This window comes from Eutrigla gurnardus (assembly GCF_963514095.1).
Source record: "Eutrigla gurnardus genome assembly, chromosome: 18".
NCBI classification, from domain to species: domain Eukaryota; kingdom Metazoa; phylum Chordata; class Actinopteri; order Perciformes; family Triglidae; genus Eutrigla; species Eutrigla gurnardus.
The window spans coordinates 10,933,579-10,949,735 of record NC_139929.1 but is presented as its reverse complement, the minus strand read 5'-3'; the positions used below and the strand labels follow the sequence as shown (position 1 = coordinate 10,949,735).

Here is a 16,157-nt window from a genome sequence, read left to right as displayed (position 1 = left end):
ATGTCTGCATTAATTCATACAACTGGCCTAAATGTGGCGCTTGAATATATATTTCCTTCTTATTTTTTCATCAAACGTGGCCAGTGTAGGCTATACTTAGAAAGTGAACATTAGTTGGCCTTAGCTGGAAAAAAATGTTTTTCTTTACTATCCATCTGTTGACCTCTTTGCCCTCTCTTCTTTCCTAGCTGAGTTTCGGGGGGATGCCATACAGTGGGAAGCCAGTGGGTGGAGGGAGGAAGAACTTTAAAGGCTGCATGGAGAGCATCAACTACAACGGAGACAACATTACGGACCTGGCCCGTCGAAAGAAGCTAGACACCTCCAGCTTTGTAAGGGAAACACACACACACACACACACACACACACACACACACACACACACACTCATATAAAGAAACAAAACACAACTAAATTGCAAACCTAAGGTAAATCTATAGAGCTTCAAATGCTCATGAAGTCAGCTGAATACTAAACATGCTCATTATTGTCACACTAACTCAGTATTTGACCTGAGTGAGGGGGCAGAATATTCATCGTACCAAAATAGTTTAACAGATTCATAATTAATCAGATACAGCTGACCCATCACTGGCCCCTCCATGTGTTTGCCTCCTGTCGTTGTGCTCCCTCTTGATATTGCGGGTGCCATTTCACTGCAACCTACAAAACAGAATCCCACTGTAACAACAATGGAGCAGTTTTTCAACCTATCTCAGCAGAATAAGGAACAATAATAAATGCCTTTCTTCTCCTCATCAAATCTACGCCCCCTGGATGAGTGATAGATTTAACTCTCGCACATTAAGTGTTTTGCCATCCTTAAAATTGAATTAAATTACTGAACAGCCTTTGATAGACTGTACAGTTTCAGCCCTTCTCCAGTTCTTCCTCAACACTGGACAGCCAGTGTATCCACATGGATCTCTGGTGAACTGATTCAACAAATGGATACACTAATTAAGTTTGTTAAAGTCGCTAATTCTTCCTGATAACTCACACAGCCATTCACTTCCAATCACAAACAGATCTGCTCTCAAATTTCAGAAGCACGCACACAGGCAGAGGCAATCAGGAGTCATCTATAGTTGGTAAGGCAGCTCAATACCGTGCATTTGCTGATGATTTGATTTAGAGCACAACGTTGGAGATGCTCAATGGTAATTAGTGCCCGAAATCCACAATAATGTTTGTTTTCCTCCAGCACACCAACATCACCCAGGTAACTGTTCAACCCCGGTTTCAAAGAGCTGAGAAGAGACATTTCTGTAATGCGTACAAGAAAAACATCAGCCTTTGGATCTTTCTTTAGTCAGCAACGTCTGAAGGTTAATATGCAGACACTAGATCCAAAGCAACAGAAGCCTGGTGAATAAGCACGGTGTGTTGTGGGGTACACAAAACCAGTCGATCAACTTCACCTACAAGCCCACATCCACTTTTCTCTTTGAAGGCCAGTTCTTGTAACATCACTTTGTTTGTCTCTCTCTCTCTCTCTCTGAATCTGTGTGTCAACAGCGTAACCTGTCCTTCTCCTGTGTGGAGACCCACGCCTTCCCGGTCTTTTTCAATGCCACCAGCTTCCTGCAGCTGCCAGGTCGAGCCAATCACAACACAATATCTGTGGGCTTCCAGTTTCGTACGTGGAACCCCGATGGGCTCCTCTTCTTCAGTAACCTTGATGATGGTACGCTGGAGATCTCCCTCGAGGAAAGCAAGGTCGCGGTTCACATCAATGTGACGAAGGAGACCAGAAACTACAGGGTGGACTTATCGTCAGGTGAGCTTGTCCACAGGTGCACCTACATAATCGGAAGAAGCTGTTTCATTTACATTTATATTCAATGATATGAGTTGGCACCCTAAATACAGGATAAGCGGTAGAAAATGGATGGATGGATGGATATGAGTTGGCCAAGGTAAAGTAAGTAAGTAAACTAAATGGGTCTTTATTGATCGGGTGGTTGGGCTAAAATGCTAGTGGTAGCTTTCACTTGTTGTCATAGCAACGGCAAACATCCAGTCAAGCAACTTGTTTACTTCCTCTATGACCCCATTTTCTTTTGGCAAATTTTCTACTTTATAAACTTGCATATTTGCAACTCTTTTTCTCTGAATGTTGCCCACCTCTCTCGGCTCCATTTTTTTTTCTCCTACAGTGGCCCTAATACGCCATCGTACAATCATCCATGTTATCCTTGGGGCAAAAATGTGTCATGTTTGGGCACTCAGGAAAGGGGCACAAACAAACCTCAGTGCCCGTCAATCCCGCTGAAAGGCACTGGTATTCTTTGCAGATACTGTGGGTCTCATTGCTGCCACATAGGTGTGTGATGTGCCCACAATGGATCTGTCTTCTCTGACTGTCCATGTTTTCCAATAGGATACTAGAGAAGTGCCTTTGAAAGACGGCTATGATACCACACTGCTGTCTGAGACATTGCTCTCATAACGTGCTGCTTGAAAACATCTAAAGTCACAGGGAGTTGTGCAGCTGATGCATCGGTCGTTGATGCTAAACTGTTTCTCAGCTCATCAAGGCTAGAGCAGGGACTCCTGTTCTCTTTTCTCTTTTGTCTATTAAGGTGGACACCATAATTTCTTACCCTGGGCCTTCTTCCAAGCTGTCAGATAATCTTTAGTTTGACATTTCTCATAAAACAGCAAGGTGGGTTTTCTTTGTAAATGCTATTGTCTTGCCTTTCCTATACAAGCTACTTTTTGTGTCACAGTGTGTGACGGTGTCGCCTTCAGGTACAGTCAGAATTGAACTCCAAGTATCTTTGAAATAGCACAGATTGGGAGAAACGCTTTGGGAGAATGCATATAGGCAATTTACAATACAAACGGCCATTTGCTTGCATAGTAGACGAGCAAAATAGGTATCTTCAAATTTGATGATAATACAAGACTGTGACTTTGCAACATGTAGTCCATGTAACGCTTTTTTTTTTGAGCCTCCTTCTGGTTACTGTGTTGGTGTACTGACTGGCCGACCATCCTGACCTCCTCACCATTTTCAAAAGCCCCTGCCAATTGGCGTCTGATGAGATTCTCGTTGGTCCTGTACCCTGTGTAGTTGCTAATAATTAAATGTTTCTGATTCTGATACCCTTACCTAGGTTGTTTGAGTTGTGGACGACCTGTAGAAGAACAGATAATGTACAGATGGTTCCTCTGAAATTGATTATTGGAGTTTGGTCACTTTTCTACCTGAAATTGGTTATGACAACTGTTCAGTTAAAGCATGTTTAAACACATGTATGTGTCTGCTGCCCTATTGGAAGTACAGGATGTTTGAGGTCAATTTTATTCATCATATTGCTCAAGGTAGAAAGAAACTTTATTTACAACAAGTCCACTTGCCTTCCTGCCTTTCTCTGCCCCCCCCCCCCCCCCCCCCCCCCTCTCTCTCTCTCTCTCTCTCTCTCTCTTTCCTTAGATACACTCATTTATTCTGTCCACTGCAGCTTTAATAGGCCATTATGCCCAGGGGTATGGATTATTACAGAGTTACCCTCTGGGCTAATTGGGCTTGAGCCTGCGATTACATCAGCATTACAAGAATATACAGACACACAAACACAGGCTCGCAGACACAAACATGCAATCCCTACTTTGATTCTGTCATTAGTATAATATCTCTCAGAAAGAAAGCCACACTGCCTGTTGGCTTCAGAGACGCAGTGGGAGATCAGTAGACTTGTAATGAAATGCTTAGTCCCTCTTAATGGCAAATATACTGTGGAGAGACGTGCAGATGTGCACACATTAAGGAGAGAGGATGAGGGAGAGAAACGAGAGCCTCTTACAGAGACACAATCCAGTTTTTGTTCCCAGTGGGGATAGATTGCTTATGAAGCTATTTAGCAACAGCTTATTCATACATATAATCAGGCATCTGCTAGAAGGTAACACCATACAGTTTTACTCCACTGATCTGCAGCCTAGAGCACCCCCTCTTCCTGCTTATGCATGAAGACTTTTTTTTTTGTGCACACTGAGGAGCCAACCACTCAGGAGGCGTCACCAGGGGGCACCCTTTGTGTCAATAATGTATCAGTCTTTTTGTCTGATCTGTTATCCATGATGGGAAGAGTCTTCAGAGAAACTCTTTAAAGGCAGAAAGAGTAGGGTTAGTCGATTGTGGTTTGTAAACATGAAAAGGTTAATTTTGGTTTCACAAGGGACACTATCAGCGGTATCCTGGGTGAATGTCCTGTATTTGTTTGACCCATCTACCAACTCTCCCAACCGCCCCTTAGTGGACTTCCTTGCTTGTTATACTCCTTATTTTACCACCTAGTTTGCACCAAACGTCGACTCGCTTTATAGTGAACAAAAAAATGAGCCTCCTAGTTTTCAGCTTCCATTTAATTTTCGATTTGTTATTTTGTACAAAGCGGCAGAGAGATGGAATTACTGAGACCTCAATTTGGAGACAAACATTGAATGAGCAAATGAGACCCAGATATTTGTTTTTCTGAGGAGTTGGCGGATCAAACAGTTGGCAGAAATGCAAATTAATCTTCGGCATTTCACACAGGTGATGAGTAATAGGACTTACTGCCCATGCTACTCTGTGTCTGCTCTAGGTGTGTCAGCAATGCTAGACAATTGTGTGCAAGCAATTATCCAGTGTATCCATGTCCAGAGATCGTTTGCTCTGGAGTCTACTTTTGTCTGTGGTGGTGTTTCATATATTGTAAAGGGGGATATTCATGTCTGGACCAATGGAACAATTCATCAACCTTGATTTATGTATGGCTGTATTATATACATAACCTTCAAACTACCAGCTTGTGATTTCCAAAGGGTTGGGAAGGATAGGGAGTGATGAAAGCGTCATGTCATATAAAATCATGTAAATATCTCTTCATAACCGTATTCTGTCCAGGATGGGTCCCAGGTTATTTAAGCTAATTTTTCTCCCTGATTGGAGACAATTACAGTAGACCTCACCTGCTACTGTGCACACATACACAAAATGTTTGTGTAAGTCGACGCAGGTATGAAGTGCGATTGCATGAGTTGATGGTCTTAATTGCTAGTTTCAAGTCTTTGTCAATACAATATTATGTTCATTTGGTATATATACCAAATGAACATAATATTGTCCCCTATATACACTATATGGTCCCATTTAGACCAACATCACTACTGTGGCCTCGCTGCCGTCGCTACCACTCTCCCAATGCAATCAGCTACTAAGATTACTTCAACACTTAGCTGTGAAGTTGACCTTGAATTGTGGAAGCTTCAGACCAGAAGCCAGATGCGGAAAGGTTGCCGCACAGGATGCTGCTCTGATCCACCTGTCGCTCTTCCGAAGTCCAAATATGGTCACTTCCGTTCACTTGTGAAAGCGTGCATGTGTGCTTGTGCCCATGCTTGCGGGGGAGAGACAGTGATAGAGAGAAAGCCCAGAGGCTTTTCGAGGCTGTTTGAGTCCTGTGGAAACATGCTCTTCTCTCCTGTGACAAAACCTCTATCATTTCATCCACTTCCTCCTCTCAAGCGGAGAGACAAAAGACTCTAGATTAGACCGTGTGTGTGTGTGTGTGTGTGTGTGTGTGTGTGTGTGTGTGTGTGTGTGTGTGTGTGTGTGTGTGTGTGTGTGTGTGTGTGTGTGTGTGTTTGTGTGTGTGTTTCCCTGCTGCAGACCATCGCCTGAGGGTTGATTTCCACCCAAACAGATACACACGCTTGTTAATTGTTAAACCAAAGGATTGGGAGAGCAGGTGACTTTAATCCTTAAGCCTCATTGGTTGAGGGCACATTTGAAGTCAGCTGATGATTCCCATAATGCTTTGATTCATAGGAGTGATTTCGGAATGTTTTCAAAGGAAGACAAACTCAGTGATTTGTGTGTGATTTTGTCATCTTTCAATTGTGGTTTTCCATTCATGCGTGTGTGTGTGTGTGTGTGTGTGTGTGTGTGTGTGTGTGTGTGTGTGTGTGTGTGTGTGTGTGTGTGTGTGTGTGTGTGTGTGTGTGTGTGTGTGTGTGTGTGTGTGTGTGTTGCATATACGTTAATAGAGAGTACTTAGTTGTAATTCCTTCTGGGACTCTGATCTAATTTCCCCATCACTTTGCGTTTACTTATTCATTAACTCTCCACTCTTCACTTTTGCTCTCATCACATTTGTTAGAATTATACAACAGCTTGGTGAGAGTGTTGCTGAAAAATGCTGCCTTGGTGGCCGTACTGCCGGACCAAATAATGTTTACATGAGCACAAATATAAATCAAACCCCTGTTTTCCACATTTGAGATCAAATAAGCCAAAGCTGATAAATGCTGCTTCCGTACCTGATACAGATTGAATGTTGGTATTTGTCTTTGAGTATGTGTTTTGATGATGCTATCCTCTGATCACCCTCTTGATTAATTATCAGATTATTGAGCACCAGCATTGTTTCCATGGAAACAATACTCCACTGTCTCCAGTGCTTTTGCAGTGAGAGAAATCTAATTTCCTAAGAGATTATCATGTATCAAAGTGAGGAAATAGGTTTTTGTACTCCAAAAGACAAAAGGTGTCAGAAGTGATTATTAATCTTGATTAATTAAATACGTTATGTTAGTCAAGAAAATATGCTTTAAGACAGTGACAAGTAACAAGATAATCAACAACCCAGATGATGAAATTTAGAAATCCTTACTGCACATTGTCTAACATTTCATGTCATCTCTTTGCTATTATAATTTCCTGTTCAATATAGTTTTGATATATCACTGTTTTTGTATCTTTTGCATGGGATTTCCATAAATATTCTTTGTATGAGAAGCACATTCATGAAAGGATTGCATGCTTTTCACCCTCAAAGCCTGAAATCCTCCCCTAACTGTGCTGCCAAGCAAATGGCATCTCAGTGCTCCTGTGGTTTTTGCACATATTCAAATTTGGTATGATGTAAATGCAAACATTTGGTGCAAAATTGGCCCCCGTTTTATGCAAATTAGCCTCATTGCAAAATGATTCCAATTCTCAAAGATCAGCACTAACTAGTGATTATAGCCAGGCGACGCGTCCTCATGCACACTAAAACACACTTCATTCTGGGATGAAATGACGGTTGTGTCATGAAATAATAAATGTTTTTGGGAAATACACAAGAAACCTGACCTTGAGACGGGGCGGAGAGTGGTTGCAAATTATGCACAATTAAATCCCCCCCTCTGTACTATGTCTTTCCCCTCTCTAACAGTTTTCTTTTTAAGAGCTATATGCTACGCAAGAATAATTCATTCATCTGCTTTGGTATCTTGTTCCCCAAAGGTTTCGCATGGTTTCCATTAATTCCTTTCTTCATTATTTCTGTAAAATTCATTCTATTTAATACCACATCCCATATACTAATTTTCCGTGAGAGACAAGGCTAATTGCAAAATAAAATTAAGCCACGGGCAGCAAACAGTTTGATTCAGCCAAAACTCTGACGCAGAAATGCTTTGCTACGTTAAAACTGTGTGAGTGTTTGTGTGATCTTTCATGAGTGTGTCGACACACTTCAACTCGAGCTAGAAGTAATAATATCTTCAAGATGCAGAATTACTATCGGTCACGCGCACACACAAGGTTACTTGCACTGTCTGGAGAGGAGGCATAAGGCATTACAATAACAGAAAGGCCCGAGGCACGGATTTTTGGGGAAAATACATCCTACCAGCCCCTATTATAATGTTATATTGTTTCATTCTGTGTGTGTGTGTGTGTGTGTGTGTGTGTGTGTGTGTGTGTGTGTGTGTGTGTGTGTGTGTGTGTGTGTGTGTGTGTGTGTGTGTGTGTGTGTAGGCAAGGCTTAATATCTTGAATTCTCGGGTTTTGTGTATGTTGGCATATTGCCATCCATTAAGACCTACGAAGCTCTCCAAACTAGAGGACCCAATATTGAGGAGTGAAGGAGATGGGGGGTGGGGGAGGCTAAATTCATGAATGCCAGAGAGCCCAACACATTTATAGCCGGAAAAAAAATAATTCATGCTGTACAGGATCAATATGTAATAGAAACAGTTGGAAGAGAGAGGAGAGGAGAGAAGGGGGGGAATGATGGAGAAAAGATTGTAGAAAAGAGGAGCAGTAAGGATGACAGAGGATTGGAGGAGATGAAAGGAGGAATAATTACAGAAATAATACCCACACTGACTAGTTTTACAAAGATTTCTTGCACTGCATGTGATATTCTCAACATGTTCACAGGGAGATGAGACAAAGAACAAAAACATTCAGGGCTATCCATACACAATGTTGTTTTCACCCATGTGAAATGTGGTGATCGTTGCGTATTACTTTCTGATTCCTATGTGATAAGTATTAATCTTATCACTTCTATTATGATAATTACCACTGGTATTATACAGTCCTATCACAGGGACAAACATTAGCTGAACCCGTTATGTATTTGAAGGCCTGACCATCTCACTTGCTTTGGGGAAGACACCGAAAACCATATATTGGAGTGGAGAAAAGGCCGTGTAGAGCCAGCTCTATCATTAGATGTGTTCTCACTTTACACCTCGGCCACTTTGTCTCTCTGGCACAGAAGCTGAGTCTTGGTGACAGCCAACTCCACCCTCTATTCTATTACCATGTTTCTCCACTCCTTCAGCTCAACCCTGGTCCGTGGACGGTGGGGCTGCTCAGCCCACTGTTTGTGTATTAGCCTTGAGCCCTTTATGCGTTACTTGACTTTCTTTGGCACTTTCTACTTAATTCTGTGTCTCAGTCTGCCACAACAGCAGCAGTGTGAGTAATGGAGAACTTCTGATGCCCCAGCAGCTACTGTTGCTGTATCAGTTCCTTCAATTACACTTTAACCAGCTCTTCTATAACATCAGGCACTGTTAGAGTTGAAGGTGGCTGGTGTCCCTTAGTTACTGTGCTGAACTGACATACTTTGGATTTCACTATGTTGCTACACTTGGGACTTCACTGTGTTGGTACACTCTGTTGCTGTACTTTGGATTTCACTGTTTGAAGTATGTCAAAGTCATATCTGCTGTTACCATGGTAGCAGGTCAATAATACTGTGTCAATATTGGATGCACACGTACAGTTTTTGTGCTTTTGGGAAATGGCTTTGTTTAAAAAAAAAAAAGCACACTTGCTACGATATATATAGTTGCTGTTATTACAATTTATTAAATCAGGTTGATGAAATATCAAGTTCTTTTTATAATAGTTAATACTGTGTAATTCGTAGATAATGGAATGTGTTTGTTTTTAATCATGAAACATGGTTCATTCATATATTATTTAATCTACAACTCTAAGTTAAAGTCTGGCGTCTTTGGATTTATATGACTGAACTTGGTCTGTTACTATACTCAATTGCTGTACCTGCTATGTTGTTTTTTTTTAATAGAAAACATCTTAAAGGCTGTTATATTACCCTTGCATTGCTGTAACAGCTGTCACTCAAAACAAACCAACAAGATTTGGTGAGAGATATCCATTAACGCTATTTTAAATGGACAAAATCTGCAACATTACTGGGTAAGGCAAGCAAATACGTTATTTGTGACATTCATTTGCATGGCAGTTTTACATACTGTAGAGCAAGTGAGCCAATTATGAGAGACTGTAAAGTTTCATGTGCCGATCTCTGGGGCTCTGAAGTCCCAACACCACAGTTAAAAGGTAAACAATAATTGAACTTGGATGTTGTCATTATGTTATTGTGAATTTTATAGCTTTTTGCATTATTAATCATACACACACTTCTCATTCCGTTCCGTCTCGAATACACCAGTGAGTAGTTCAAGTTAATTACCCTGTGTACAGTGTTGACACAGTTGGCAAGGACGATCCCTTCTGAGTTGTGGTTCTTAAATGCAAACTTCATTTCCTTTTTTATTTAAAAATGACAGTGCAGTCATTTATATCTGCTTTTGTAAAAAGTCAATGATTTGTACTTTAAAACTTGCCTCATAAATGTTGGGATTGTGTGAAAGACACGCACATGCACAATAATGGTGTTATATATTTATTTTAAGTGCATTGCAATTAAGTCATATTTTATTCAAACAACCTAAAGTAATTAGGTCACTTGGATTAGCTTTATCTGTGAATATTTGCTTAGAAATACTCCTAAGACTCTTAAGACGTAAGCATTGAAGCCTGAAACTTGCACATGGTAATGCTTATTGTTAATCTTTACAGCCATTGTATGTGTTTCTATTCAGCCTTCATGCCTGATATTTCACTACCGTACTCTTTCATGACAGGAACCATTCAAGATAGCTTGATGGTGATTATGCACATTAGTTTAAATTATGAATTAAGCCATTTTAGCATACACCAGTCAACTTCTTTGTCCTCCGTATGAAAATGACGTGATCAAATTAAGGTCACCAAGGACAATATTCACAAAGTCTAAATGCAATGAAGTGTAACAGATAACTGGAACATCTTTAAAGACTTGGTGAAGATCAAATTGAATCCGAAATTCACAGAGAGAACAGCAGAAAACCACTGAAGGTGTTCAAGGTGCTAGAATCGTCATAAAGCCCACAGCCTTGATTGAGACGCAGAAAGACCGTACTTCCCTGTTCCAGCTGTAGAATTAATGCATTTGAAATGGAAGTATGGTCAATTGATTGCTCGGAGTTATGCAAAATTCTCTGACTATTAAGGTATAAATTCACTGCCATCCATTCTCCACTCTTGTTGTTGAAGGCAGTGAATCTGAAATAGTAGACTCCTTTGACAGGCGCTGTGAAGATACCTGAAACAGTGGAGAGTCAGAGAGGTCAGCTTGGTCCACCTCTTTGGCAATATTAGAAGCTTGTGTAAATGCATACCTGTAGTTTGGTCGTAAGCCGTGCCAATATTTGTGAAGACTCTACTATAGATAAGTGTAGTTTCAGTATTGAAAGGTCCGATCTTTCCTGACATGGAAAAAGTAGCAGAGAAAGCCAGCTTCGGAGTGTCTGTAAACATGGGATAGAAACATTCAACCCAGGGACAAGAATTTTATACCAAATGTTTTTGTTTCTAATTATGCTGTCTCTCATCAAAATACCTGCACTTTTCCTTTTGACCTCCTCCAATGTTTTCCTGGTGAGCTGTAGTTCAGTCTTAGTAGTATTCAGCTCTTCCCTGAGAGCTGCCCCCTCCATTTTCTGCTCCTGCACCTCCCTCTCAGTGGTTGTCACTCTGGAAATCAGGGCTGCCAGTTCTGCTGCTTGTACTGAAAGCACGAAGGCGGGTCATTTTATCAACTACTTTTTCAAAAGTTCTAGAAATGCTAAGTCTGTTATTTGGTAATTACTTACCAGAAATCAGTCTCTCAGCCTCTTCCAACTTTTTCTTCTGAAGCTGCTGTTCAGTTTTAGCTGATTCCAGTTCAGCTGTTATCGCTGTCAGCTTGTTTTCATTGGTTGTCACTCTGGAAATCAGGGTTGCCAGTTCTGCTGCTTGAGCTGGAAGCACGAAGGGCAGTCATTTTCTCAACTGTTTTTTCAAAAGTTCTAGATTTGCCATTGTGGTAATTACATCAGAAATCAGTCCCTCAGCCTCTTCCGACTTTTTCTTCTGAAGCTGCTGTTCACTCTTAGCTGTTTTCAGCTCAGCTGAATTCGCTGTCGGCTTGTTTTCAGTGGCTGTCAGTCTGGAGCTCATCACTGAAATACCATAGAAGCTGAGGATGAAGTTCTAAGTAAAGCTGTCTAAAGAAGCATACCATGACATCTTCATAAAAATATTGCCAAAATGACACCATATTCAAGTTCCTAGTTAGTATGTCCGTTAGTATATGACAAAACAACAACGCAGGGAGGTTAGCGTAGATGCTGCCGTAGCACCGGTTATATCAGAAAAGGAGAATATTTCGTCACTGAAAGAGCAAAGAACATTACTAAAGGTTTTTCTCAATGAATCCCCAGCCTAAATATCACAGATGTCTTTGATAAACTACCTGCGTTTTCTTTATCTACACCAGCCACTTTGTCTCTCTGGGTCTGCAGTTCAGCCTTGGTATGCTTCGGTTCAACCGTTTGCTCCACCACCAAGTCTCTCAGAGCTCTCAACTCATCCCAGATATCCCTGTTAGTCTGAGCACTCATCTGTAAACCTTGGTCAGCTCCTCCGCTCTTCCTTTGAGCTGATGTCCCGGACAGAAAGAACAGCAACACCAGCAGCAGAGTAGCCCTCATTGTAAAAACGCAGGTCCTCCAGAAATACCTCTCTCTGAAATGGAATCAGATTGTTTTTTAAGCCTGTATCTATTCAATAGAAATGTCTGCCAGTGACCGCAGGTGCTCTCTCATTGTTTATCTTGTGCAGAATTGGCACACAGGAAGGCCATCCCTGACCATATTTGGGAAGGTAGGTTGATGCAATGACCACAGCTGTTCGAAATGACTTCCTACGCCAACACAGATGCAGACAATGCCTTTAAAGTTTGAAGCACCCACAAAAAAAATTAATTGAATATGAAGTTGTATTTGTTCCATTGTGGCAATTATACCTGACATAAGTGGAGGTTTCTAAATGAAACCTGTTGAATCAATATCTCTCCAGGCATCAATCATAAATTACACTCTATTTCGAAACCGGATGGCTTTATGGCTTTATGTGACCTTAAATGTAACAAAAAGACACAGTTTCAGTTGTTCTAATGGATAATTTTTAAAAACAGGGCAAAGTTACCGGTCAGCTTTTTATCAGGCCCGTACATATGAATGACAAAAGAAGCCACGAAACAGTCTTATCCAGGTAAATCAGAGCAATTCTCTTCCTCCTCCTTCTGGTCTCCTTCGTTGTGCTCCTTTTATCTGCGGCAGACAGCCGGTGCATGTGTGATCCAAGTCTGTGTGTTTGCCGTGTAGGACAGAAAGAGAGAGAGAGAGAGAGCGCACCACATAAGGTTTTTGGCCACGTCCGTGCAGCGGTGAGTGTGAAGATTCAATAACGGCGCTATCGCTGATAAGCTCATCATTCAAAGCTATTGCAGGTGATGTAAAACAGATGAGGGGACACAAGGTTACACATTATCTATTTTCCATTACATTCGAGAGGTTATAGAGAGGGACTGGATGGAGCACAGAGCTTGATAGTGATTACATCAAACCAATATACTTTCAGGAATGGGATTGCCAGTAAAGGAGCACATCAAGGTCTCTTTCTACCAGAACGGACTCTTTTTTTTATGTTGTTTGGACAAAGCAGACACCATCCTCTTTTATTTATTGTTTTTCAGCTCATCACGTCCGAGCATTAAAACAATGCACTCTTGTTTTATCGTACTTTATTGTCTGACAGAACTAGTGGAAATGTTTATTCATAATAGTGTGTGTGTGTGTGTGTGTGTGTGTGTGTGTGTGTGTGTGTGTGTGTGTGTGTGTGTGTGTGTGTGTGTGTGTGTGTGTGTGTGTGTGTGTTTGTGCATATTTAATCAGCATTGCCCTGAAAAGGGCTGCAGCGGTCACACTCCTCAGCAGGAGGCCATCTTGTGTTTGGTTTCTTTGGTCACTGTCATGATCACACACACACACACACACACACACACACACAGTCACCTGCTGATGGAGATTAATTAGTGTAGACTACCTACTGACATAACAGCCAGGGTCTTCAAGTGCATTCTGGGAAGAAATAAATGGTGGGATAGCCTGACCTGTAGATAGCGAAGACACAAACTACCACACACACAATGGAAATAGACAAACAGATGCGTGCACATTATTTCACACACATGGGTCCAGTGTACTGACAGATGCAGCGAGCGATGGTACATGCTCATTGATGCGTGCGCAGGTCTGTGAGTAAAACGCACCCTGTTGAAATCAATTTGCACGTGACCGTACCTTGAACTTGGCTCGACTGTAGCGTCCTCGCTGTCGATGCATCACAGCCGGCGAAGCGGCAAGCGGAGCCGCGTTGAGACGGACAGACAATGCAGCAGACGGCCACAAGAGGAGAGGATTATGAAGACGGAATGGAAATAGGGAGAAGTGAAATGCAAAAAAATATCGGAAAGAAATAAAGACAGAACAACGGCGGGGAAGAATCAGGGACAGAGAGGGAGGCGGGGAGGGAAGGATGAATAGAGATTGGTGTCAGTAAGAGGTGATGTATAGAGGACAGGGTGATGAGAGTGAGCTGGCTTCTCTCTCGGCTCCAGTAGTAATGTCCCTTTCCAAAACATCACTCATATTTAATGGAGCAGAGCTGCAAGGGAAGAGAGGGGAAAGGAGAGCACAAAACTCACGCACACACACACACACACACACACTACACTGACATATGCAAACTACGCAACACATTACAGACTTTTACACAGTTGCAGAGTGCTCAAAGCTTGCATGCACAAATAGAAAACACACACACATTGTGGTGCTCGGGGTTCTCTGAGAGTTAATGGAGTTGAGACACAGGGGCCTTGAGACTGGAAGCTGCACTTGGCTTGGAGAGGGGAAGAGAGGGAAGGAGTGAGAGAGCAACAGGGAGGTAAAGAAGAATTGGGGAGCATCGGTATTGCTTTGTGAATACGTGAAGGTAGGGGACAATGTGGGGTTTTTTTGCGACAGGAATCAAATTATCGGAGTTTCACTGAAAATGCTTGTCAAGAAGTCGAAAAGTCCTCACCAAGAGGATTTTGACTCTTATAGAAGTGGTGTTTTTAATTCAGACTTGTGTAAAGAAGCTTTTGCAGCATGGGTTTCTCTGAAGTCATTTCTATATCTGTTCCCTTCCAGGTTCAGGCCTTAACGACGGCCAGTGGCACGCGATACGTTTGGTCGCCAAGGAGAACTTTGCCATGTTGACAGTGGATGGCGAGGAGGCGTCTGCCGTGCGCTCCATCTCACCTCTCACCATCACCACAGGAGGAACCTATCATTTGGGAGGTAAGAGTCGCCCCTAACTTCCACCTCCATTCATGGTCATGCCATCACGTTTTACGTCGGTGTTCGTCTGGGAGCCAAGGCAGGAAACAAAATACAAGTCCTGTTATACACAGTTGCCAGAGTTCAGGAAGTTGCTCAGTTAGCAAGAGACCAGACTCAACTAGACCACCGGATGTAGACACACACTAGCATACACGCAGCAGCAACAATCTGTCTGAATTAGGAAGACGCCAGGTTAATGATGACAGACAGTGCTGGCTGGCTGCTGGAAGATGGTTCATATCTAATGTGCATGTGCGTGTGTGTGTGTGTGTGTGTGTGTGTGTGTATGGGCACCTGTATGAAATTACAGTAACTGAGAGAGATGGTCCGGGCTCTGAAAGCTCCATCAGGCCTCTGTCCCTCTCTCTATCAGAGTACAATCTCCTCCATCAAGGAAGAACATTTCCCCGGGCCAGTCAATAAGGATCAGAGCACCTCACACACACACTCACACACACACACACACACACACACACACACACACACACATTTGGATTTGTTTATTATATGTTGTCCATCTTAATTTACTCCTCGCTGCTGTTGAGTGAATCCCCCTTCAGCCCATGATGACTACTTTTTATTTATGGAATCTAAGCTTATGAAGCCTTGATATGATAATTCCATTTCACTCAGGAATCATCCAAAGCTGCTATTTTTGAAGGATTTTTTTTTTTACAGGGTTTTCTTGGATTCTTCAATCCAGGGTGTTGTTGAAGTGTTCAATAATAACACGTTATCTTTTATCATCGGGAATATCTCTGTCACTGCAACTTTCTCTCTGTTTTTTCTCTGTCTTATCTCATTCCTCCCTCCATTCCTATATTCTTCCTTCCCCTCTAGTCCCCATTTTGATCCAATTGGTGATTTATTGATTCGGTAAGCTGAGTTGGGAATCGATAGTGGCTGAGAAGAGAGGATCTCTGTAATGTCTTTACCCCTTGAAGATCGTAAAGGAGACAGACAGAAAGAGTGGAGCGGGGCGAACGGAAGAGTGAAACTGAAGAGAAGGCAGATAATAGATGTGGAAGAACAGGAAGTAGAGACAAGGAATGAGAAGAAGTTTTTGGCCAAGGAATTTACAGATTGCAGGTTAATAAGTGAGTAGGCTCGGGAAAGAAAAAAAGGAAAGTGGAAGCTATAACCTAAGGAGCTGAGAGGAATGGCGACAGTGAAACACAAAATCCCAGAGGCAACACCTACACGTCTTCAGATCAAACACATAATTCACATATTCATACACAAAAATCTAGCATGTGGCTTTC

General features: G+C 42.0%; 2 protein-coding genes across 3 annotated transcripts in view; one reads left to right on the top strand and one right to left on the bottom strand.

Annotated features, from left to right (window-relative positions):
- cntnap2a (contactin associated protein 2a) overlaps positions 1 to 16,157 on the top strand; it is a 267,226-nt gene that overhangs the window by 143,161 nt on the left and 107,908 nt on the right. The window contains exons 8-10 of the mRNA XM_084033567.1: positions 189 to 332; positions 1,519 to 1,780; positions 14,704 to 14,853. Of these exons, the coding sequence (XP_083889693.1) occupies positions 189 to 332; positions 1,519 to 1,780; positions 14,704 to 14,853 (556 nt within the window). The remainder of the gene's footprint in view (positions 1 to 188; positions 333 to 1,518; positions 1,781 to 14,703; positions 14,854 to 16,157) is intronic.
- LOC311028796 (cerebellin-1-like) lies at positions 8,153 to 12,193 on the bottom strand. 2 transcript variants are annotated; one of them, XM_084033566.1, is made up of 6 exons: positions 12,078 to 12,193; positions 11,569 to 11,628; positions 11,281 to 11,346; positions 11,028 to 11,195; positions 10,807 to 10,935; positions 8,153 to 10,730 (listed from the first exon to the last, which is right to left on the bottom strand). In XM_084033566.1, exons 1-6 carry the CDS (start codon positions 12,157 to 12,159, stop codon positions 10,453 to 10,455), a joined length of 783 nt encoding a protein of 260 aa, XP_083889692.1. In that variant the 5' UTR covers positions 12,160 to 12,193; the 3' UTR covers positions 8,153 to 10,452. The 2 variants fall into 2 exon arrangements, with proteins under 2 accessions (XP_083889692.1, XP_083889691.1); XM_084033565.1 differs by having other exon boundaries at positions 8,154 to 10,730; positions 11,922 to 12,181.

Bases quoted from the DNA above. Each gene is read 5' to 3' on its own strand.
- LOC311028796 (XM_084033565.1), bottom strand. From the start codon at position 12,159: ATGAGGGCTACTCTGCTGCTGGTGTTGCTGTTCTTTCTGTCCGGGACA. The intron at 11,629-11,921 runs GTAGTTTATCAA...ATGGTATTTCAG, and splicing joins TGTAGATAAAGAAAACGCAG to TGATGAGCTCCAGACTGACA. The intron at 11,196-11,280 runs GTAAGTAATTAC...TCGTGCTTTCAG, and splicing joins GGCTGAGAGACTGATTTCTG to TACAAGCAGCAGAACTGGCA.